The sequence below is a fragment of the Lissotriton vulgaris genome, chromosome 7 (assembly GCF_964263255.1).
Source record: "Lissotriton vulgaris chromosome 7, aLisVul1.2, whole genome shotgun sequence".
Lineage (NCBI taxonomy): Eukaryota > Metazoa > Chordata > Amphibia > Caudata > Salamandridae > Lissotriton > Lissotriton vulgaris.
In genome coordinates, this window is record NC_141695.1 from 1,671,507,396 (window position 1) to 1,671,533,574 (window position 26,179).

At 42.7% G+C, this 26,179-nt stretch overlaps 1 protein-coding gene across 2 annotated transcripts in view; it reads right to left on the reverse strand.

Moving 5' to 3' along the window:
• TBC1D20 (TBC1 domain family member 20) overlaps window positions 1-26,179 on the reverse strand; it is an 81,150-nt gene that overhangs the window by 9,690 nt on the left and 45,281 nt on the right. For both annotated transcript variants that reach the window (XM_086932721.1, XM_086932720.1), the window contains one exon: window positions 10,720-10,861. In XM_086932721.1, coding sequence (XP_086788847.1) covers window positions 10,720-10,861 — 142 coding nt within the window. The remainder of the gene's footprint in view (window positions 1-10,719; window positions 10,862-26,179) is intronic.

The following is a 26,179-nucleotide window of genomic DNA, read 5'->3' on the forward strand; positions in this document are numbered from 1 at the left end:
CATTCAGCTCCAAAACATGACATCTTAAGCCACAGAACAGGTGAACAGCACCATGATCAAACTCAAAACCAAGTGCTCTATATCAGGCTGCTGACAGGGGACTCTTCATAAAGAAACCCACTAAGAAAGGCAGACTACATCAGAAATCAACATCTTATAACAGACTTCAAAAGCGTAGGCCAAAGAAAGTTATTCTACACCAGGAACAAGCAACTATTAATCAAGCAGGTATTGATGTGGGCCATAGACCGGAATATCATTGCTCCAGGTTCATGCATCTTAAACTAAAACGGTTATATATAATACAAAGAAAGTTAATACACCATGGACAATACTTTTTAGTCCAAACTGTCACTAGGTTGTCACGAAAAGGTGTGCCCTGCATAAAGAACAAGTTTGCCAGCACCATGCATTATTAATGTAGGCCATAGACCATTTAGGGACACTGTGAATAATACGAGCCACAGACAAGGCACACTACACCACAAAGAAGCATTTCTAAACCAAATATTTATACAACTGGTCATGAAAAAAAAGTCAGGCCCAAGCATTTCACAATCAAACCTTTAAGCCGTGTACCACATAAATGAACAAGATGGAAAACAGGGCCGGCACCAATGAAGGCCACAGTGGACTTACAATATTTAAAAGAGGCTGCGGAATTGCTTTATGAAATCCATACTATTTGTTTAAACACTTTAAACAGAAGACATATAGGCCAGAACAATTTCATAAATCAGAAATTAATTTCAGCATCAAACAAATAAATCAAGAAAATCTGCACAAACAATTTTAAAGTCCGACCTTTAAGAAGGAAGTGGTGCCCTTAAAAACGGAATAAATATTTATCACCGAAAGTTCTCTTTCAGTTCAGTCCAATATGTCAGTCATTTCAAGATTGAGATCAGCCTACATTATGTACGCTATTTAATCACCAATCTTAAAAAAAAGGAATGCTTGGAGTCCGAGGCACCCTTTGCCCCACCTTCTCTATTAGAATTTGAGACAAGAAAACATAACTATAATATTAATAGAGTTGATCTGCTGTAATTTTATACTGTAGGCTCTCTCAGGAGCAGAGGCTTTCACTTTATACTGTCCACCCCTTGACTGGACAACCGGTCAGTCCTCCAGAGGTGATCTATGCCTTTGCCATGTCGTTTGACAGTACAGTGAGGCTTTAGTGGTTAGAGTGCATCCAGAGGGGGTACCGCCACCCGAAGCCTAGAGTGGCTACTGTCCCCTCATACCAGATAAGGGAAGTCTGACAGATGGTGGCAGAAGAATGTAGTCAGCATGCACAGGCTTCTAAAACAGACTCAGGTTTGGTTTAGGATTCACCACCTTTCTCAAGTAAAATACAATTGGTCCTCTATAATTGAGGTCCAAGCACTCCCCACAGTGGGTGGTGTGCAGTGATATGTTATATGTGCATTTGATGTGTGGTGGAACAGGAGACTGAGATCAGTGAATGGTGTTATGGCAGCCATAGCTTGTCGGACTACACTGACCACACCGGTATGGGGGCCGCTGGACTGTAGGAAGGTCCACTGTACCCCCCTCCTACTACAGATTCTCCACTACTCTGAAAACCTCCAAATGATCTGCGGTCGAAAGGACGCAGACTATAAGGCGCCATAGACTTTCACCAGGACTCCGATACGAATAAATCCAGGAGACTATCATTATACGTCTTTTCTTCTTATTTTGATACACTTTTTCCCATATTATTCACATGACCACTCATACACAAGCTAGAGTACATCATATCAATTGTTTAGTCTTGGTTTTAGTGGACTCTGTGAATAAACTGTATTTAATACAACTAACTTACAATTGGTTCTTGTATATATACCATATTGTTGAGTAGGTAAAAAAAACGATAACTTTCTTCTTCAGTGACAAAGCAACATTGTGGAGATCTACTGAATCCACATTATTTGTGCAAATATTTAATTGAAATAAGCCTACTGTAATGAAATGGGATTGGGAACACTTCCCAAATGAACAATGATAAAAGCCCTTTTACCCTTGCTAAAGACCCAAAGTCTATCAAATCCTTTCTTAAAATAATGCTAATCATTGACCTGATCAACTATTTTCCTACACAATCCCTTGAGGGCTGACATCCCACATATCCAATGTGGCAAGAGGAAAGGGACCTAATGATCTTTGAAACAGTATGCATGTAGTTTAGAGCTCAGTCTAGCAAACCATGGAGTGGACTTTAAGCCTCCAGCTGGAAACAAAATGTGGACAAGAGGTTTACAGTCAGTGAGAAACTTGAACTTATTTTATCCAGATGAAAAATTGGAATGATTGGGTGCCCAAACACAGGACAAATGTTCCCTCTCTGTGACAGCATATCATTGCACCATCTGCACCATCAAACTAAAAGTCCTGGAGGCACAGGGTATTACTTCCTACCTGTGGAGTCTTTTATATAAAACTATTTAAAAACTGGAACAATACCAATTTTAATCTTTACAGCTTTCAGTACTATTTGCTGATCTTTTCTTAGAAGTTTGCAAAAGGGTAACATGAGAGTGGCAAAGCTTTCCATAAATGTATAGTAGTATTCACACAACACTGTGAAAATCTTGGTCTGCGGACGGTGGCACATTCTGGATATCCTTAACCAGGAATGATTTTGCTACTAAACCTTGTGTCATAAGTACTCTACATCCTGTTTGAATAACTTACATTTTTCAGATACAAAGTCATCCTTTCATCAGTAACCTTGAGCAAACTTCATACATAACTTGAGGCTGTTCTTAATTTTTTGGTGAAGACGAAAATGTCACCTTTGAAGCATTTTACTATTTTGTTCATGTCTTAGAAGAAGTGAAACATGAGACCCTGAACCATGGATGCTAGTGGTGCTTGTCCTAATGGCATCCTACAGTATTGAAATAGTGTAAACGGCGGGAGGAAGGCAGCGAGAGACAGACCTCTCTGCATGTTCAACCTGATGAAAGGCTTGTCTGAGATCAAAGGTGGAAAATACCATGCCGCTCTCCAGGAGCACAAGTAGTTCTATTATTCTAGGTAAGGGATGGCTACCATTAAAAAATAAAGCTTCTCGGGCACGAAAATCAACAGATGCAAGCGGACATCCTTTTTGGCCAAGACTATAGTGGAGACCAAATCAAAAGATTTGGTTTTCTCTACGAGCATATCTTTCTTGAGCTCATATAAATGTTTTTGTAGATTACCCTACACAGAAAGAGGTACAGCCCCTTAACTTTTGCCTGACTACTTGGCTTCCTTCTCGGAGCTTAAAGCAGTGAAAGTCTCCTTTGGGCTCATCCACTTTGTGGTTGAAAACTTGTGGAAGTGCTTGGATGTTCTGAAGTCCTGGGTCAGATTAGTTAACTGCTATTACTGGTTCCGAAGTACAGGGATTAAAGATAATTTGGAGTAAATTCTTATCTTTCCATTCATGGACACATACCCCTTCATGAGGTTAATTTTACCTGTGTGGTTCTTGAAGACTACAATGCAGGAGAATTAGCCTATAAGTCTACTTTCCGACCATCAAAGATGACAGCCTTGATGTCAGGTCTCAAGAAACCCAACTTGGACCCATCCGAGCCCAAAATGTATTGACCCATTTTCTTGCTACCTGTTCCCACCAAGATTTTGGAAAAGGACCTAAATACTCAGCTAAGCACCTACATTGAGCAACAGCATTTGCTTGACCCCTCCCAAAACGGATCTAGGGCAGGCCACATATCTGAGACTGCATTAACAGCTGCAGTAAACAACATTTGTACCCAGGTTGATGCTGGTCACACTACATTGCTGATACTGCTGGACCGATCAGCAGCCTTCGACAACATCTCCTCAACAAGGCTGACTGATCATCTTCAGGAAATCGTGATGTCAGACTCTGCCTTAAAGCTCTTGCTTTCATTCCTTACAGACCGGTTACAGAAAGTAAAGATGGCAAATTCTATTCGGATCCTATATCTACTTTCTGTGGAGTCCCGTAAGGCATTTCCTTAAATCCCACCCTGTTCAATATAGATGGTTCTCCCCTAGCTAACGTGATTTGAGCCTTTGGGTTGGAGGCCCTATCTTAAGCGGACGACACACAAATAATTGTGTCCATTACAAAAAACTTATAGGATTCAGCAGCTAATTTCAACAGCTGCAGGCACGTTGTTGCCTCCTGGATGGCAAACAACTTTCTCTGACTTAATGGGGACAAAAACGTAGTTCTGGTCTTCCACCACCAACAAAATATATGGACCCACTGATGGTGGCCAGAAATGCTTGTATCATGCCCTCATCCTGTTGCTTCAGCAAAGAATCTTGGGGTCATAATTGACAACAAGCTTTCTTTCGACCCTCAGGTGAACAGAACGGTATCATCCCGTTTTTGAGTTACAAGGACCTGAGGAAGATCTTTCCCTCTTCAGCTCTTCCATCGCAGAAACATGCAGCAGTTGCCCTGATCCTGCCCAGATTACATCATTGCAATGCCCTTTATCTAGACATTTACAAGAGATCCATTCATAAGTTGCAGCTTGTCCTGGATGCTGCAGCAAGACTGATTTGAGATCTTCAGAAATTTAGTTCGATCTCCCCTACCATTCGAAAATTGCATTGGCTTTCTGTTGAAAAACTAATTCTGTTTAAGGCCCTATGTATTCTTCATAAGGCACTTTTTAACCTTGGCCCAGAAGGCATAAAACATCAGTTCCAGCACCATGTCCCTGTCAGGCAGCTGCCTTCTGCCAACAAGAACTGGTAGTACCCAGGTTCAGAAAGGCAAAGTGGGGAGGAACAGCCTTTTCTGTGGCCACATCCAGACTCTGGAACACCCTACCTATATCAATCTCTTGTCTAGAGTCACATCCCCTCTTTCATAAATCATTAAACACCTGGCTTTTTTGCCCACTAATCTTTCCCTGACCCGGCTTCCCCCATCAGCGCCTTGATCCCTTTGGGGCATTGTTTGCGCTCTACAAGTCGATTATTCATTCATTCATTCAGTTGCAAGTAGTCACTTTTGTCCCAATACAGACTCAAAACATCCCTTAATGAGAATCGTCAACGGGGAATCACAGCCTGCCATACGAGTTCCTTTTTCCTGCAGAATTGGAGCCGAAGCCTGAATGGCTTGTCTGGACTGTCCTCCTTTACGTTATTCACATGTTGAACCAAATACATCATATTGTCAGCTTTGCTGCTAAGACTTATTGCCATTAGAGCCCTGTGCTACTGGGCTCTAATGGCAATAAAATAAAACTTTGAAAAAAACTCAAAATCTCTCATTAACAGAGGACATGTTCTAAAGAATCTCCAAACGAGAAGACTTTAAGGCCTCCAGAACTGCCAAAGCCCAACTCAAAAAGACACCACTGCACCCGTCGCCTTCGATCAAAGTTAAAGTGGGTCACCAGTACCAACAAGGTTCCCTAGCCCCCTATCCCCCCAGGGCTAGAGTCTTTTGTGGTTTCATCCCTCCTGGACTCCCCGATGTTGCCTGCAAGTACAGCAATAAGGAAAAACCCGATGCCTAAGGACACCCCTACACCCATCGCCCCTGGACCTTGGCGAAGAGGACCAAAGGTGTCCCCAAGCATCTGCAGAGCTGAGACCACTTGCTGGTACAGCCCAACTGGCTTCCTAGCCAGAGCCTGCAGCCTCTTTTTACAGTGACTGGTCCCCATTGAAACGCATTGGGCTTTCAATGCTTATTTGAACCCTGCACCGTGCCACTGGTGGTGTACAATTGGTGCTGCCTTGGACCTTGCCCACCTCTCACCTTAACTCCGAGAGATTGGTCCTGTAAGTCAATGTACTGTACCTGTGTGCAGAACTTGTTCTTCCTTCCATAAGGTAACATTCAGAAATTGCATAGCGTACACTTTTTAAAGTGAAAAGCATTTAGATTTAAAAACGTACTTACCTGAACGATTTTTCTCTGATGCCAAATCATATATAAAGGTACCTGGTATTTTCATAAATTGGTGTGAATCTCCTTAAGTCGTGTTGTCATTTATTAATCATAGTGTGTATTTTGGAAACGTCTTGCACTCCTCTGTGTTAAGCCCAAGGATGCTCAACTGCACTATCCCCTAGTAGAGCACTCTGGGACTGCATAGCAAGCCCATGTTCCACTCATAAGGGAACCCCTGGACTCTATACACAGTATATCAACTTATTGATATATCACAAAGAGCCAACGTCCTATAGCAACCAAGGGAGGATGGAATGGAGGCAATGGAAAGGAGAGGGATGGGATAGAGCTGTACATTTTTTCCTTTGTTAGAGGAGCCTGGAATTCATGAAGGGAATCATGGTGGGAATAAATCCATTTAATTCTGCAAAGGAAAATATGGAGAACTTTCCATGGCATGGTTTGTCTTGCAGTTCAGGAACGCCCACAAACATGTATGTTTGCGGGTATTCTCAAATTGTTCTCTAATGCATTACTACCATGTACATGGTTGAAGATTTTCTCCAGCCAAAGGGAAACAGGAACTCCTCCTCCAAAATGGGTAGATAGATCACCTCAAAGCTTCCTGGAGGTGCTTTTGCCATAGAGACAAATGTTCTTCCCTCAGAAAAAACAAGCATTTTCACAGGAGGCTCTATTCTCCAGGTCCACTATGGAGAACTCCAAAATATCAAGTATCGAATGAGAGTCAAGATACAAAATAATAAACATGAATTCAGCATAATATTTCTAGCAGCAATCAATAAAACTGAAAATTGCCCATTCAGAGCATCAACAGCCTGTGAATTGTCAGGTCTAACCTTGAAATAAATCCCTTTTATATAATAGTGCTTTCCAAAAATACAGTCATGCCGAACAAAGGTGAGCATTGAGACATATTCCTACTTTTAGTTTGCTCTGCATAACCCAGATTTGCCCCTCGTTTGTAATCATGCTATCCAAATGAACAACATACAGCTGTCCTAAAAAGGAATGTGTTTTGATGTCGCTGTTCTAATGACCCCCAGATGCGATCCTTAACTAGGTTATCGGTAGATGAATTCACAGGATTGGGAATATCCCAGTTCATTAGTAATTAAAGATGCTCTTTCAAAACATAAAACAGAACCTTTTGACTTCGCCACTGCTTGGTTATAATATTAACTGCTGATCTCCAGGAATCTGAGCTGTACCAACGGCATAGAAAGGCGTTAAAGACTGAGGCAAGCAGCGGGGCGCATATGTTTGTTTCCTTGTTAAACTGATCACACAAACCCATGACCGGTTCTTCTGTTTTGTTTGGTTTCTGACTTCACATTGCTGCTACCTCAAGATCGGTGGGTAATGACATTCGTCTAACATTGTAACTGGGATATGGCCCCCGCAGGCAATGTTCAGATGGGTCGGGCGTACGCCAGGGTTGACCCCATGGCAGTACAGGGCAGTAAAATGCTCAACCCACTCTGTAGCTTCAACATTAATGCAGAGGTTCTCTGGACTGCCCACCCAGCCCCTGGTACCTGCACTGCACATATTTTGTGTTTCCTATCCCTAGATGTCAGTATCAGAACATTGCATACTCTTTTCTACATCTCTTTTTTCTCGGGCAGTTTCTTATATTTTTTTCCTTAAGCCCAGTACCAGTTTACCGTACAAAAAGTGCTTTCCTGGTCTAGCACTCTCCATGAAACGAATACAACTTGTCCTTTTTTCTGGGTTTAGGGCAGAACCCGGAATGGTTATGAGTGTAAATAATTGTTCTTTATTTCCTAAAGGACTGAAACAAGTAATACTCACCTGTGAAGGCTCCCCTCAAGAATCCCCCCAGGTTCTCGCTCAGTATAATGCAATCATGCTGGAACTAGATGAGTATAGTTCTCTGGCTTTCACCTGATCATTTTTGGGCCATTTGTCACATTCAGAGGAAATCTGGGGGTCAATGATGGGTGGATGAGTGCATCACTGGAGGATTAGTTGCATTATATACAAGCAGGTTGTGATCACTCGCCGGCCTAGGTTTGAGCTGCAGGTAGAGGTCAGGCCTCTACATCAATAAACACATAGTCCATATGGGCACATCTCCGCACCTTTCTGTAAGTGCAGCTACCTGGATCGTATTGGACCATTCAATGAGTGAAGGTTGCTCCTACACATCAAAGCAAGAATTGCACTCCCTTCCTGCTGTATATGGCCCATAGAATATCAGCCTCTGGGATGCCCCATGCACCCTCTCCAATTTAAATGTATAGTAGGTCCCTGAATGAATGTTAAAATAACTGCACACTACAATAATATACTTGACCCTGATACTGAAGTTCCTTCTTAGTTGCTCGAACTCTGCTTCTAGTGAGTCTTTTACACACCCAACCACCCTACCAACTGATCTTTGAAGTGAAGTGTCTCAGAACAGGTCTGTCGACATCCACATTTCCAGGCCTCCCAATTGCATACCTCACTTATTCTTTAAAGCAGACTAATGGAGGGACCAAAAACAATTGCTAGTGGATTCATGAAGTTCCTATTTCTCCTGAAAACAACAAAAATGCTGCCTGAAAAACCATAGCCATTCGATATTTCAATTTGTTTTGGTCTAGGCCTGCAATGTTCCCGTTCATACCCCGGAGGGTGAACTAATTTGCTTTGATTTTGCTCCTGTGGACAGGTTTGCAGCTCCAGGAATATCTGCAAGGTCCTACAGTAAACCTTACCCAGGGCTTGCTAGGGTTGTTGCCAACCAATTGGACGCCTTTGTGTCACATGGGGCCTATCTTTCACCGTTGTCTCTGCGGTCAATCATCTTTTTACCTCTAAAAAGGGACATTTTGATAAGCAAGTTACTGATGTTTTCATGAATTATAATAGACTTAAGCCTGGCACCCGTCCTATTTCTAAATTATATGTTGTTGGCGTTTTGGGCACCTTGTTTGGTTGGACAAGCCATGGTCATCAGAATAGAGCAGTATGGACTATTCTTTGTGGATCACTTCTATTCCCTAAGTGTTTAAAAGCCCTTGAGCAGTGTAACATTAGTTTTGCGGTACAACCTATTGATCAGGTTACCAGTGAGGGTTCACCCTCATCATCACCTTTTGTCAGAGAGGGCAAAGATACAATTTCCTCTTAAGTAATATGTTTGCAGAACGGCCTTCAAATATGTGAAAATGTTTCCCATGTTAAGGATGTCATACCGTTCCCTTAAATATGGCTGGGTTTGAAAATGACTTCTTGGTTATGGTCTTGTTTATTCTTCTTTTTTTTTGGTGTTTTTTTGTGAGTGCCTCCTTGTCCTTCTGCCATATTTTCTCAATTCTGCTAATGAAACTGTATTTGCTGGTGGGAGTTCAATAAATGTAGCTGAAATGCAAGGTGAAACATTGGTGGCTACCAGGTTCACGGCTGCATTGGCAGCTAATGCAAGTAATAATGAATAGGATTGTAATTGCATTTATATATCGCTTACTACACCTGACGAGGCGTCAAAGCGCATTTTCGGCGAGTAGCAGGCTACTCCGGGACCCATAGAGGATTAGTGTTGAATTAGTATAGTGAAACATGCAAGTACATTTGAAGTGGTGGATAGGTTAGTCAGTTATTTGGATTTGGAATGATAGCAGAAGGATTGAGGAGGAAAAAAGGTTTGTATTTATATAGCGCTTGTTACCCCTAATGGGGTGTTGAAGCACGCTACTCTGGAAGCCCATAAAGGATTAGTAGTGAATTAGTATGGTGAAATATGAAAGTAATCTCAGTGGTGGATATTAGTCAGATATTTGGAGTGAGAAGGATAGCGAAGGGATAAAAGGGGAAGAACGGTTTGCATTCATATAGCTCTTGTTACCCCTGATGGGGTGTTGAAGCACGTCACTCCGAAATCCCATAAAGGATTAGTGGTGAATTAGTATAGTTGAATATGGAATTTGAAAAGTGAACACGTTAGTCTGTTAAATTTGATTGAAAAAGATAGTGGCTCAGCAGGTGGCGCGCAACAGGGTCAGTGGGGTTCAGTCACGCCCCCTGTGGTTAAATAATTCCGCATCCCTAGCCCCTCACAGAGAAGCAACAGGACAGGCAGTGGTGGTAGCAGGGCAGAAAGAAAAAAAGATGGCAAAGCCGACTGTGGCCAAGCAGCAAGGCTTAAGGATTCACAGGCTGCCATCGATTTTGGCAGAGTTGGCGTGAGCTCGATGATAGTGGGCAGGGACGCAGATTTACTACTTTTTGAAAAATATGGCTCATAGTTTGTTACAAGGCACACTGCCGTACAGAAAAATGAAACATTCACTTCTCTTATTACTGCATTTGAAATTGTCGTTGTTATTCATCTCCCTTCTTCACTACAAGGAGGATTGTAGGATTTGAAACACGGATTACTTTATTTTGCAGTTTAATGCCGGCTCCATATTTTTTGTCATAAGCATATGATTTTCTTTCTTTCCAGTTATCATGGTTCTCAGTTATATATTACTCTTTCAATTCTCTTCAAATTTGTGTACATTTATTGTACTATTTCATTAACTAATTTTAAAGTGTTTTAGCGACCGCACAATAGATATTTAAATCCATTAAACAATAGGGCTTTTGAAGTTTAATCTGGAATCCTGCAACACAGAATTGAGGGCAATATAAGACATGAATGTGGTGTTAAGCCTGGTTACACATCAATTCCATGTGCCTGGGAGTCGCTTCTCATCCCATGAACATACTTCCCAACTCCTTTCCTTCCCTGCACTAACTTTTATGTTTCTTGCAACAAAAGATTAACTACTTACCACAGCTGCAAAGTAAATGGGCATCAGTGGATGGCAAGCCAGGAAGAAGTCATATAACCGCAAGACATGTCGGAAGTCTGACAGCACGTGTCCAAACCATGTGATCAGCCAGCTGAGCGCAAAGATGGTGCCAACCTCTGCCCTGTGCCATACAACAAAACAAGTGTTAGTAGCTTTTTCTATTTCAGGCATTTTCTTCATCTCTTAGATGGGGCAAACTAAAGGAAATCACATTTTGAAAATAGGGCTCTTTTAAATTTGTAGAAGAAGATCAAATCAGACAGCAGATCAGGCTGGTGAGTCTGTGTTGCTGCTCCTTCAGATGAGTCAGGAGTGTGGAAGGAGTATCAGTTTGACCTCTACTACCCCTTATGCACTTCCTGTAGAGACCAGTGAAGGCCACAAGGCATCCTTGTTGCCAGTGGCAGTATGAGTCAAGCAAACAGCCAAAACTGGGCATTCCTGTTGTCACTAGTACTCAGGTATAGGTAACTGCAATGCAATTCAACCTCAAGATACTTCCATTCCACCCATGTTGCCCTTTTTGTGTTCCAGTGATTTTATTGAGTTTTAGGGTTATATAAAAAGGCAACCAGACAAAATATTAATGCATGGTAATGTCAGGTGCTTAAGAGCAGGCTATCAGGCAGATCTTAAAGATTTAAGCAAGACCCAAGGAGATCAGCCATCTACATCATGGACCAGGACATTATAAGCTCCTTAGATCAAGCCATTAAGGTACTGAACTACCAATCGAACAAAATGGAGGTGCAGATTGACCTTATTACTTTAGTGGCGGGCCACATTGCGGGCATAAACTCAAAATTGGACTCAATTTCGTCACTAGTAATAAATCAGGGGAAATCAGATGCCAACACCTGCTTTAACAAACTACAGTGCAACTGTGGATGCGGAATTATAATCGAAAAGTTAGCAAGTTTGCCGGCCATCCTGTCGGACATCTTAGGGGAGGTAAAACAGTCCCGCAAACCGGTTAAAAAAGAAACTGACTTTATATTGGGAATGTCGCCTTCAGTTAACACGACGAGCAGAAACGAGCTCATAAGTAGTAATCCGCAAATGGTCACAGAATACAACCTGAGGGAAGCGGGGCAAGAAAAGTCAGCATTAGACCTGGAAGCAACACAGCCCACTCAAAAATCCTTCAGGGAGGAAAAACCAACCAAGAGACAAAAGAAAAAAGCCAGGAAAGCCAGATTAAAGTACAAAAAGCAACAAAACACAGACCTAGCCAACTTTTCCCGATTTTCAAAACAAATACCTCGCAGGAATCCAACGCTTCATTGCTGATCACGCCACAGGGCGGAAAGGAGGGATTAATTCATTCGCCAGACAAGATGGGCATTCAAATCTCCCAGAGGGATGGAGAACCAAGTCAGGGAGCCATAACAATACCCTCCAAACAACACAGTATCACAAGCTTCTCATCGACTACAGTCGTTAGTCATAAAAGAGAAACGAGATCAGCCTCAACGGAAGTTCATAAACCGCCCTACCCTACCAATATTATTGATAACGGAGGCTCTGATCAAACAAAGTTAAAACGAGCTGTGGGAGAAAATATCGGCACACAAAGTTTGCCCAAAACAGACATCAACCAAGGCCCAGTGTTTACCAGCATGCAGAAAACACCTGCAAAATTGGGTATAATCTTAAACGAAAAACAAGGAGGATTATCAGAACCAAAGTCTAAATTGGTACAATCCCGCATGTGCGTTACAGTTTCAGAAAACGAACGTAGCTGCGCGCTATTTCAAAGGGAACCTATACCTTTTCCAAACGAGCAACATAATTCCTTACAAAACCAAAATACAATAAACTCAACGAAGGTAGTGAAAACGGACCAGGAACGAGAAGCCTCCCACAAAAGAAGCCTTGTTAATGAATCCATCAAGTCTGTATCGTTAAAAGCAGGCTTTTCACAATCGTCCAAAGAACTCCTCTACCATCCTGAATCACCAGATCACAAATTAATGTTTATCCCAGAATATCCACAAAGGGGCCACAGGACACCCTCAATCGTGGCAACCTGTTAAAACTGTTTTACGCAACTCCAACACTAAGAGAGATAACAACACAGGACCTCCTGGCCGTCGAATTACAAAAAAATTGACATAATGCAGACAACGAAGACACAGTAACAACTTGGGCCTCAAAGGCCATCGAAGATAAGATATTCTCCACAAAACCCCATTTCGAAACATGGGGTATATCAATTGCCCGACAAACATCTAAGATATCCTTATCCCTTACAAAACAACTCCCGCAACGAAACAAAGGGGAACGGAAAAAGAGGACCTTCTTTTTCCTGTTTACTAGGTGCTCGTGCCATTTCACTGGTTGCATCAAGTACAAGGGATGGGGCACCCCCGAAAGAAAATGAGCAAAGAACTAGTCAGCATAGCTGGGAAAGAATGGATTGGTCTTGGATCCCCACCGTACTGAGCAATAAGGTTACCTAACCCAGAGCAAAAATCCTCTAGGGAATCCTGCACAAGGAAGGAAATACAGAGTGTAAACAAACCAATAAGACTCATTTTGTTCCTGGAACGTACACGGCTTCCAAGAAATGGAGATAGACCACGACACACAAGCCTTTTTCTATCAACAAGATGTAATCATGATTCAGGAGTCATGGAAATTACCACCCACAGCAATATCAGGATTTAAGGACCACCATATCTTGGCAGAAAGACTCTTAAAATTCGGGCACCCACGGGGGGGCTTATCAACCTATATAGCCCTAAAATACAACTGGGAATCAGAAGAACTGGATGTGGGATTAAATTGGGCTCAAGTGATTAGAATTTATGAAACTTTGACAGCTGGGCTCGAACAGTGGCAAATCTTAATTATCAACGTTTACATTCACCCAGACAGGAAGTTACATCAAGAAAAACATGCAAGCTTAACATCTCTGATAAAATTGATGCAAAGAACGTACTCAGGACGTCCACTGTTCATCTCTGAGGATTTCAACTGTGATCTAATTGGCAAAAAGAGGGCAAAAGGAACGCGCCATCGTCCAGCCGTGGACTCAGGCTTTCAACCAACATAAGAGAACTAGGTCTGGCGATTTTAAATGGCAACACAAGGGGGGACAGGCCGGCAGGTACTACATATCTGAGTGGAAGGGTCCACTCCACAATTGATTATACCATAGTAAGCGATGAGCTAATCCCAGGCATTGAGGTATTTCAAATCGCTCAACGGTCAGAAAGTGATCATTTCCCCCAAATAACCAGTTTGAATTCCGTGCTCACCCTGGCACCGAATACGCCCTGCCTTTTACATTATGCTTCAAAATTCAATTTAAAGAAATTAAAATGGCGAGGAGAAGGGTTGGAAAAAATTCAGTCCGCCGCAAAAGCTCGAATATCTGACCAGGGGTCACAAAAAGATGAAGACCTCGTAAGAAACTGGGAGGAATTGATCTCGGACTTGCTTCACAAGTTCCCCATAACACCAGGGAAACAGAGTAAGTTTATCCTCAAGACGGAGCCCTAGTTTAATACGGAATTAAGAACAAAAAAAGAAGGGTAGCTAAAGAGGTTCGAGCACTAGCCCTCCAAAAAAGAACTGGGGTTACAGACAAACAAGTGGAACCAGATTGAAGCCAGAAGCTCCTACAGAAAGTCACTGGGTGTTGCAAAGTCTTCCTTTAATGAAAAGTTGTGGAATAAACTTCTAAGTGCAGGATAACAGTCGGGACTTTTGGGGCATTATTAATGATCTAAATAAAGGAGCAAAACTTCATCAGGAAGCAGGTGTGGGAGCGGATTCTTAGGTCCTGCACGTACAAACCTTATATTGCACAACAGCTGCAGGCCTTACAAATGGATTACAGGCAATAAACACAAACGAGGAAGAACCAATTGATACAAATAACACTGATACCAAAGGCTTGGAGTCGGAGGAGGTTTTAAAAGAGGCGACCATAACTCCGGAATTAACCACCAAAGGGGAACTGGGCAAATTAATATTAAGACTAAAGGCAGAAGGTGCAGCAGGCCTAAATGGGCTGCCAAATGATATCTTCAGACATGACCCGGCCTTTTGGGCAGAGACTCTAACGCCACTCTTCAATCACACCTACAAAGAAGACCAGGTCCCTGCGTCGTGGAAGGGCAACATTATTCACCCAATATATAAGCATGGTGACCATCGTAAACCAACAAATTACAGGCTTACATCTTTGATAGATGTGGAGGCAAAGCTCTATGCCTCTTGCATTCTTTCAAACCTGCAAGATTGGATTGAAGAAACAAACAGAATTCCCCGGTTCCTAAGAGGCTATGAAAATGGGAACAATCACCAATTTGACATGCGTGTCATTACTAATAGACAGATCGGTAGCAAAGGGAGCACGGCTGTACGCCTGTTTTGTCGACATCAAATCTACATTCGACTGGGTTAACAGAGAGCGGAAAATTAAAGACCTGGGGTATGAAGACCAAACTTTTAGAGGCAACAAAAGCTCTATACCAAAATACCTTGGCAAGAGTGAAACTGGGAAATGGAGGTTGTACAACGAGGAGTATACCAATGCACCAAGGACTAAAACAAGGCTGCGTTTTAGTTCCTACTCTCTTCAATCTTTTCCTTTCCCACCTTTCAATTGTATTGGAGTCGGAAGAAGTTCACCCACCATCACGGTCTAATCATTGAATTCCTTGTTTGCAATATGCAGACGACATAGTATTGCTGAGTAAAACGCCAATTGGATTACAAAGAGCATTAAATAAATTAGCAGCATACTTGAAACAGGAAGGCCTGGACTTAAATAAAGAAAAAACAAAAGTGGTCCGCCTGGTAGACCCCCAAAAACTTAAGTACACATGGATGGCGAATGGGGCAAAGGTGGACGAACAAGGGTCTTATAAGTATCTTGGAATTACAATATCCCAGGGAGCAAAACAAATGGAGCATAAAACCGCAATTCGAGCAAAAAGCCCAAACTCTAACTTTTGCTTACTGTTTACTAAAAACAAAAATTGACTGTCCAAATTATAAGCACCTGTTGAAAGTCATGTCGGCCCAAATTTTACCCACCCTGCCCTACGGTCTGGTCACCTGGTGTGGCAAGGAAGCTGACTTACTAAATCTTTTCAAGAAGATAAAAGTACATTCATAAAACAGCGGCATGGCTGGACCATTATCAACTCTTCTATAGCAGGAAAACCACAAGTTTATTTAACTTCCCACTTCAACGAGTATTTAAAAACAGCTTTTATTGACTATAGGATGGGTATGCATATCTCGAAGGACTTGCAACCATCCTGGAAAGGTGTCCACCAGACGGAGTAATGCCGACTATGTGGCTACAAAACAGAATCTTTAGCCCATTTTCTGTGTGTCTGCCCAGCACTTATGGAACAGAGACAACGACTTTTAAAATTCACCTTTAACGAACTAAAGATCCGTACCTGCAGACAAGCTGTAACATGTTGGTTGGGAGGGAATTCTATTATTATGGCATGCCGGGGAACCAAATTTTTGGCTGAGGTGAAAAAACGCCTAAGTCAAATTGAACAGGCCAAGAAGCGGGACATTATGGACACCTTAATGCGAGGGTTTGTAAAAGATCTTAAGAATTTGCAAAATCACGCTGAGAATCCTAGATAGGAGGAGTATCGCAGGAAAAAAGTCTTTTAAACACCATTTTTATAATATTTCATAACTGTGGAGGAGTAAGAATTTTAGTAAAATGTATTAAATTTCGTATTATTATTTTATTATGTGAAAATTGTAATAATTTTAATTAATTATGCAATAAACCTTTTGATTTGATTTGAAGAGCAGGCTATCACAAAGTAATAACCAGACAAACAATGAAACTGCTAAGAATGGTGGAAGACAATTAAATAAATGTAACATAAGTATAATTAGAAATAGCACAACACCCTATAGCTGTTAGGCTCGCTATGCATTCAAAGGAAAGATGACTAAAATGACGGGTAGAGTCCAAGAGAATGCATACATCCTAAAGTCTTAATACACCAACCATGTAAGATGATTAACAAAAGAGTAGGAGAAGAAAGAAAAGAGAGGAAGGAAAGAAAAGGAGAGAGCTATGTGAACAAGGAAGGAGGATCTCAAGCCCAACCAGAAACATGTATCCAAGCCAGAGATGCTGGGCTTTGAAAGGACAATAGGGTCTACTGGGTGTTGTGTATGAAGGTGTCCAATTCTCTCCATATGTATTGTGAGGTAATGAGATTACCAGCGGATTTTAACTGAACCGTGTGTGTGCTTCTAAAGTAGGTGGGGCAGACGAGACGTTGTTATGGGACTTCCAATCTAAGAAGATGACCTTAAGGGCAGTGGTAATAAGTAGAGCAAATCCAAGTATGGGAGCACAATTGGAGACAGATGCATATGGACCCAGAATAATAGTTGGAAAACATGAGATGGGCGTGATAAAATATTTGCACAATTGGGAGGTAATATCTTCCCACTACGAAGTTAGCAAATTAAGTAAAAAAAGAATTGGTTCTAGATCTCCACGCTCTGATTTGCATGACCAGCAATTGTCGGAGTCCATTCGTTTTAGTTTAAAGAGCCTACTAGAGGTGATGCAAAAAGTTTGGTTGTGTTAACGATGGAATACATTTGCTTTTAAGTAAATGGGAGCTACTTTTCAGCCAGGTTCCATATGAAGGAGGTGATTTACCAATGCCAGAGAAGCAGGTGGACCATTTACTCTGCAAGTCGGGGTTGAATTGGCTGGGGGGCACGTGATTTTAGATCTTGGATGCCACATGGTCTCCTGCATGCATACGTTAGAGAGCGGAGAGAAAGGATGCCTTTAAACAGGTCCTGATTTGGAAATCTGCACTTTGGCGTTTAGGAAAACATAGAAATCCAAGTTGGAAAGGGCATGTTTCTCTTAGAGAGCAGCAAAGCTTATGGGTTTGGCTTCTGCAAAGAGATTTGCCACTAGGGAGATGTCTTTGCTAGCTGATTTTGGTCCAATTGTGGAGGAAATTGTTGTTTGAAGCTTCTTTTTATTTATTTTTTTTTTATTATTTTTTTTTTAAAAACCTTTATTTTAGCATTCAGTAGAAATACAAGCATGGGCCTACAACCGCGGGGGCGGCCGCTAGACAAATTAAAATTTGTTGATAGCACAATACGACACAGCTCATTAGCCGACAACCCAAAGGTCCAGCAGAGATTAAGAGTAAAGCGTGTATTTGGAATGCATAGTCGGAGTTCAGGATAAGACAGAGGTTTCATTTTTATATTATATAAGAGAGGATCAAACAATCGAACATGAGAAGCGGGGGCAGGGTAAAAACAGGATATACATGTAATGACCACTATAGTGGAGATTTGGCGCCAGAGCATATAGGTCGGTACAAAAGAACACACAATATACATTCCCATGTTGCGCCAATACTCAAAGCCTGCCCGCCCACAAATCAAGATATCATAAAAGCGAAAGCACAAAGTACAAGCATACGATAAGAATCCGAATGATTCGTAGTTATACTGACCCTACAAGAAGAAAAAGAAAGAAGAAAGGCCATAGAAAATAAAAAGGGCAAAATAAACCCCCCCTACCCTGCACCCCTGCAAATGGCTACAGCCTAACCCCACTAGCAGCGTGCCTGTCGCCCCTAACAACTAAAACCCCAAAGGTAGGAGAACGAAGAGCGGAGGAGGGCATATCCATGTGGGCTCCCAGCCCCTTTAGACCCCCTGCCTGAAACAGCCACCCCCTATCCGTATAAGATAACCTTATGACAGCAATGTAGAGAAATTAGAGGGTACCGTGAGACACCGCCCAGCCTCTTAGAGCAAACAGTTGCAGGTCCAACACTTGTAAAAGCCATGCCAACCCATCCCGATCCAGCCGATCTTAACCTTGGCCCTCCCGAACAAAAAAAAACGAACCCCTTCCAGCGAGACCCAGAGGCACACAAAGCAATAAAGAACAGAAGAGTCAATAGAAATCAGCCCTTGGCTACCAGCAGGCAGTGAGTCCACAGGAACCGTAGATGCAGACGAACTCTCCCTCCGAGATGAACAGTCCCAATGTGTCTTGAACAGGAGTCGTAGCGTCGCCAGGAAAGGAGAAGATGACCAAAAAAGAGATGGAAAGTCACAGACAAAAGTCTCCGGGAGGGGAACGCCCGACGATATCTCCAAAGCCGGCAGTTGTGAAAAGTTCAGCAATACCATGCCATCCTCCGGAACAGCGTCCACCCGGGCACCATCCGATGATTCCATAACTCGTTTCTTCACGGGGTCCTCGCACAGAGTCAAAATGGCCGCGTTTTGAATGGCTGCAGAATCCCGTTTCAACAATAAGGCCAGGCCCGGTTCCACCAGGAGAATTTCAGATAGGCGCGAGTCCAACCTGCTCAGCAAAGTATCCACATGTGAGCGGAATGCCCAAAGTTCTGCCAGTATTAACCGCAGCGATGGCTCATGCACCGTTCGATCCATAATCTCGTGCTCGATATCAATCACTATCACCTCCCCGGGTGATTCCGGCACCCACGGGGGTGATAGACAGGATCTCGAACGTGCAAATGCGAAGGGTGACCAGTCTTTGTTCGCAACCACGGTCAACCCAGTTAAGGCCGCAGGCCAGTGACCCCGAACCACCGAACCCTGGCGGGAGCAAACCGGGGCCGCGGGACGGGGGCCCCCACCCGCAGCCAGTAGCACGCAGACTCACTCCTCCGTCGATACTGAGCAATGAAGACGACCGCCACCAAATCCGGGCTGAAACAAAGCCTCCACTCTGGTCGACCGGGCCCAGCCTGAGTCTCCTGGCCGATGTTGTTGCACTACAGCCCGGCTGTGAAAGTACTCCAGGCCCCGGCTTCACCGCTGGAGCAGGCCGCAAACTTACACTTGATGTAACTCCGTCAAACAAGCGGATAAAAGTTTCCGGATTTCACCATCGGAGTGCGGGAGAGTTCATGCACACAGAGACTAGGCGTTAAGTCAGGATAACATGCAGGATATCGCGGCGGGTTACGAGGGTCGACGGAGCCGGGAGCCTAAGCAGCCACCTTGCTTGCTGACGTAGCTCCTCCGAGTAAGCTTCTTTTTATTTAATAGAGAAATGGAGTAGGATTTGTTGATGTTAAGGAAAGAGCCTTATCCACCATTAGTAGAGCTTTAATTGTGTCTTTAAATATAATGTTGGAGTGGGGGAAAGGTGTGATGAAGCATAGTCAAATTCACAATTAGTGGAAATGGGTGGCTGATATCGTTCGATACTAATCCAAGCAGGCATCCGGTTGGGATCCGCTTTAATCCATCGCGCCCTGCGCCGTCAGGAACACCATCTGGCAATTATGTTATGTTATTAATATTAGTAGGCTTCTTGGCTCTTAATAATAGCTGGAGCGATTAAGGCCTAATTAGAACGTAATACCATAAACCTGTTTGAATAACCATGTTTTTAACATTCCATTGAAGGTCCCAAGTTCCAATTGAACCAGTTAGGTGGATTGCAGTCACCTTCTTTGAAAGTAAACCTGAGCTTTTAAAGACTTATTCTGGGTTTCTTCATGCACCAGAGAAAATCAGAGGTCAATTTTTATGTTTAAGATAAAAGAGTGGGAGAGGTGGACAGGGAGCATGCTTACCAGAAATGGACTAATTGGGGTCACCGACCTCTTCAGCGTTTCTAATCTGCCCCACCAAGATATGTTTAGGTGACCACTGAGTCAATGAATCCTTAATTCTATCAATTATTACATGTTCGTTCTGTGATATGGATTTTGCCAGGTTGTTACAAAACCAAATACCAAAGAGCCCGATATTGATCTTGGCGAATAGGTTACTCCATCACAACTGTGACTGATATCCCGTCCGCCGAAATACAAATTCCATTATATCCCAAGGGATTTATATTTTGGCGAATGGGATATGCAGAACCGTTGTGCCGGATGAACCCTTCTGCCAAGATCTAAATCAGGCCCTAAGTGTTGGATTAATTTAGATTGGCCCTGGAAATGTGGGTTCCCAACAAAGGAAGGGTAACAGTGGAGATTTAGAGGTAAGACTTCAGTGTTATCCTTGTTCCAGGAGTAGCAAGAGAAGCCAGAGAATGTATTAATAATGGTTACAATAATAGGCATAGTGATAGCAGGGGATTCTGTGAAGGTTAAAATATCATTAGCATAGGCAGCCATTTTGAAGTCCATATGCCCGTATTTTAGGTTTGCAATGTCAATAGATTTGTCTAGCATTAACAGTTAATGGATCTATGGCTAGAAGACATTACAGAGGGGAGAGCGGTTCAGCCTTGATAGGTGCTTTGTTGGAAGGCAAAAGAAGCCGACATAGCTCCAATGATTTGACTTCTCGCAGAAAGGTTAAAATACAGGAACATGACCACTTTAATGTAGAGTTTGCCTAGTTTATACCTAAATAAGGCAACCTCCAGGTACAGCCAAGAAACCTTGCTTTCTCTCCATCCATCTTTATAGTGGCAGCTGCAAGAGAATGCAGAAGAGATGGCCTGCTCTTGATAAGATCCGTCTGAGTAACATGGACTAACTTGGTGATCAAGGATGCTAAGCATGTAGCTCGAATTTTAGCACAGATTTTGGTCTCCATACTAATTAAGCAGATTGGTCTAAAATTCTGTGGTTCGGAATGACCATTCCCCTCCTTTGGTATGACCACATTTTGGCCTCAGCTGTAGTACCAAGACTTCCTTGGATGAGGCAAAGTAGTTCAGAACAGATTCCAACGGGTTTATTATCATAGAGGCAAATGTTTTATAGAAATTGATGGGTAGACCACCCGCACCCATGTCATTGCCAGATTGAATGAGATTAATTGCACCCTGAATCTCACTTCTCTCTATCAGCTTGTTTAGAGTTAGATTATATGAGGCAGTGATGGTTTTCATTGGAAGAGTCTGAAGGCATTTTAGGCATACCTCTTTGGGAGTGGTTATCGAGGGAGTTCATAGCTTAGAGTAGAATGTCTAAAACATCTTGAGCAGATCAATCTATTTGTTTTTACTCCTCCCTGCTGGTCTTTAATTCTCAAAATTAAGGTTGAGTGGAGAGGATGTAGCCTTACAGCTAGAGCGGTCGACCTCGGAGCTGGGGAACCAGGTTCGAGTCTCGGCAATGACGCTCAACATCCTGATTCTGGGCAAATCACTTAATCTCCCTGTGCATATAAAAACAAAATGCATGTGTCCATATGTAACGAAACTGGTGCTCATGTAAAGCGCTCTGATACCCTATGACTCGGGTCTAGTTTGCGCTATATAAAACTAAAAAAAAAAAAAAAAAGAGCAATTTATTTTAAATGTTAAGCAGGCTGCTAGTGATTTACCAGCTTTATTCAGGTATAATATTATTTTGACCTTTCTGGCTGTGAACCCATAAGTGGGCACGACTACTAATTTTCTTTTTGTAGTCATATTTGAGGTCTTTAAGTGCTGCTAAGGCTGAGGACTCTTTAGAGTGCCTGTATAACATTTCATTGACTTTAATGCCAGCCATTAACCCGTTCAAGGATGATTTTATTTTTATATTTTTCTTATCATGTAACTTATTGATCACTTGGCCTCTAAAGAAACATTTTAAAGTGTCCCTTAGCTTGACGGTGAAGAGACTGATGTGCTCTATATATGGTATGAACAATGCTAGTTATTATGTAGATCTTGCACATCTGATTAGTTCTCTAGAACCTCTGCGATCATATGCCATATATGAAATTCAGTTGAGGTGGGTGGGGAGCTTTGCAGGGGTTGAAGCCTTAATAAAAATAAAAATGGAAGCATGGTCAGAAATTGTGATGGTTCAATCATGGAGGATAAGGTGTCCTGTAGGAGAGAAGTGGCTACTAGTGTGTAGTCAATTCTCGAAAAACTGTTGTGTGGGGGTGAGAAAAACAGTGACGTTGTTACCGGTGGTTGTCGTCATACTATGAGGCCATGAGATGTACGTAGGGATCGCGTTGCTTTGTATGCTTTAGGGACTCTATATATATATATTTGAAGACGGAGTTTCTGCCTAAGATAACATCAATCAGTAAACGGACATCACCTCCAAGAAGAATTCATGCATTAGGTGGTACTAGTGCTGGTTTAGCCGACAGAGTGGGACACAATTGTGGGTCATCACAGTTAAGAGCATAGATATTTACACCATAAAGTTCAGCATCACTGCATTGATGCAGAGTAATCAGCCACCTTCCATTATCATTCTCCCCAGAGGCAATAAGGTTTTGCCCAGAATTTGAGATTAAGGTGAGCACACCATTGTTCTTAGCGATTGCCACCGAGCAGGATAGATCATTCACCCATCCACTGCGCATGGATAATGCCTCTTTATAACCAATGCTGATTTCTTGGAGAAACACAAAGTCTCCTTTAAGTGAGTGGCAGGAGTCAGTAACCTTTTTGTGCTTCACCGGGTGGTTAAGGCCTTTGATGTTGAGATGACTTTCAATGAAGCCATGTGTTGGACGGGCATAGCAATGAGAAACAACTGTTTGGTGTAAGGTGCAGGAGAGAATTTCCCAGCAGGTTGAAGGGGTGCCACATATTACAGAGGAAACATAGAAAATACCTAGTTAGATTGAAGAGGGAGGAGACAAACATTAAATAACCAAAAATGAATGTTCTCCCTTGAAGCAGGGAGATGAGCCTCGATGAGACAAAGTGCAGTGAATCGAGCAGTGGGGATTTCATGCAGGGAGGGAGGGGGGGGGGGTTAGAAAACCCTCTACACCTGAAGTAAAATAAATAGGAGTAGCAAACAGCCTACATATATAGGTATGGTAAGATATCTGGGTTGTAAGAAATTACTGTTTCAATGACAAAATAGAATACTGAACATCAGAAATACGACATACCCTTTATAACACAAAAAGCATCAATAGAACCACAGACAGCAGATAAACTAAAACTCTTAGGTTACGAGTTGAGTAGCTAAGTGAACCCAGCAGGCAGGGTAACTAAAAGTATGAAGTTTAACATTTCATTATTCAAAGATATGCGACAATAAGTGGTAATCCCCGCTTTGTCACCTTAAACCTGCAAAAGAGCGAGCAATACTTTGGCAACAGAACAGTAGAGTCAGAATTCAAGGAGGTGAGACAAAGTGGTTGGAACAACTCAGTATTTTGACCAGGTAATATGGTGGGCTGAAAGTGTTCATAGACTGATGAAATAACCAACATATAGTGAAATAATTGTTAGTGGGCACTGGTACACGGAGCCCTGTTACACCTTCAGAAATGACATATCAGTTTTGATGAAGATGATTACATCATATGTCATATGGTCATAACCCAGGTAGGTGGAGAACAAAAGGTTACATTATACAAAACTGAAGATGCTCAGAGAGAGTACGAGGTTGAACGATGTACTATTAGCTGCTATCAGCCTATCACATAACTGTACAATGGAGCAGTGATAAGCATATCTAGGATTGTAGTTGCTATAATCCATGCAAGATTCAAATATGTTAACTAGGAAAGTCTGCAGATCAGATTGTTCAGAGAAGCCATGTGTTTGGCCTTTGCAGGTAATCTTCAATTTGGATGGACCAATGAAGAGGTGCCAAAACCCTTTGTCTGATAGGTTTTTCCTGAGGGCCAGAAAGCCTTTCTTCTGAGGACTGTAGTCCCGGTAAAGGCTTGGGAGATGGAGACTCTGGAGCTTTGCCATAAGAACGACTTCAGGTCTCGAAAAATCTACTCACTCACTCGCTATGGTGAGTCAGATTTTATCAGGTCGAGCTATTTTCAAGACCTACCGGTCTATTCTGGTGAGTGAACTTAATGTTTTTATGGGGTTTGGCAAAAATATAACGATCGCTGTCCTCTGAGACTTTGAAAGCGTCCCCAAAGATAAAGCTTCATCATATATCTTAAGCAAGTGTGGGGTGGAGGCTTTGTAGAATTTGGAGGGCAAACCGTCTAGGCCCGGTGCTTGCCATTGGCCAATGCTCTGATGGCATTTCAAACTTTGGATATAGTTAGTGGTTGGTCTAGTTCCAGCAAAGTATCCAAATGAATAGTAGGTACTGGTAAGTCAGATAAAAACATCCTGTACTTGTCAGGGGTCTGTGAGTGAGTGATATATAGCTGTGTAGTGACGGGTAAGTTTGTAGTAAATGCAGTTTGTCTAGAGGAGGGGTCCAGCCTCGGAGAGCAGCACTGTTATAGGTTTGTGGGGAGGATCCTGTCAGATCAGCCAAGCCAGTAGACACCCAGATTTTTTCACCTTGTCATGTGTGCATGCAGAGTGTGCTGCATAAATGAGACAACGCAGTCGTTCTACTAGTATCATGCGTTCGCGCCTTGCGTTGGCCAATGTGTCCGAGTCATCCAGCCTCCCAGCTGCTTGATTCTCCGGCAGTTTGCATTCTAGATTTGTGGTGTCTCTGGTGAGTCCAATGTGCCCCTAGGCAGTGGCCTTTTAATGTCACCTTGAAGGCGTCCCACTCGATCAGGCCATGTGAGGCCGTGCCTGTGTTGTGCTGAAAGTGGCAGTCCAGCATGGAGCTTAATGAGGCTCGAAAATGTGGGTCCTCTAAGAGTGCTGGTTGTAACCACCATGTGGGTATGGGAGGAATTATAGCTCCCCACTGCATCAGTAGGATGGAGTAGTTTCTGTCCTGTAACTCCAGTTCTGTAGTAGGGGTATCTCTGTTATAGTCACAATCTAGTGAATAGTCCCGCCCATGTGCGTGGACCCCGGAGCAATCAAAAATAATCTCTTAAAGTGTCGAAGAAATGCAGAACTGCACAGACACTTAAGAGAGAATTTAAAGACAGATACTGCAGCCTATAACCAGGCTACACTGTCCAGTACTTCAACTAGAAATTCCACCAAAAATCCACAGACAGCAAAGTCTGTCCAGATTTCCCTTGCCTCAGCAGCAAAAACCCTCTGGAATGATAGAGAGGAAGACATGGACAGACAAGCCCCATAGGCTGCCATTATGTGGCTCAAACAGGATACTGTGCCTTTAAGAGAACTTTCCAGAACTTCACAGTATCCCAGAATGCACTGCAGGTCCCTTTTACTTTCAGTTCTTTTTGAAGGCGTAACACGCCAGACCTGTAGCATTCCTTACATGAATATCTCTCTCCACCGGGGAAGAGGGCGGGCGCTTATGACTATAACAGAGATAGCCCTACTACAGAACTGGAGTTACAGGACAGAGACGACTCCTTCTGTAGTAGGGGATCTCTGTGTATAGTCATAAATAATCTAGTGAATAGAATGGCAAGCCCATCCCCACACCAAAGGGGCGTTGGAGAAACGAGAAATAACACCACTACTGTGCGAACAGATTTCGCAGAGAAGCCTGCCCAACCTGAGCGTCTGCCCTGGCATCCATGTCCAGACAGTAATGGTTAGCAAAGGTATGGACCGACTTCCAAGTGGCGGCCTTGCAGATTTCTGCAATAGGAACATTACGGAGCAAAGCCG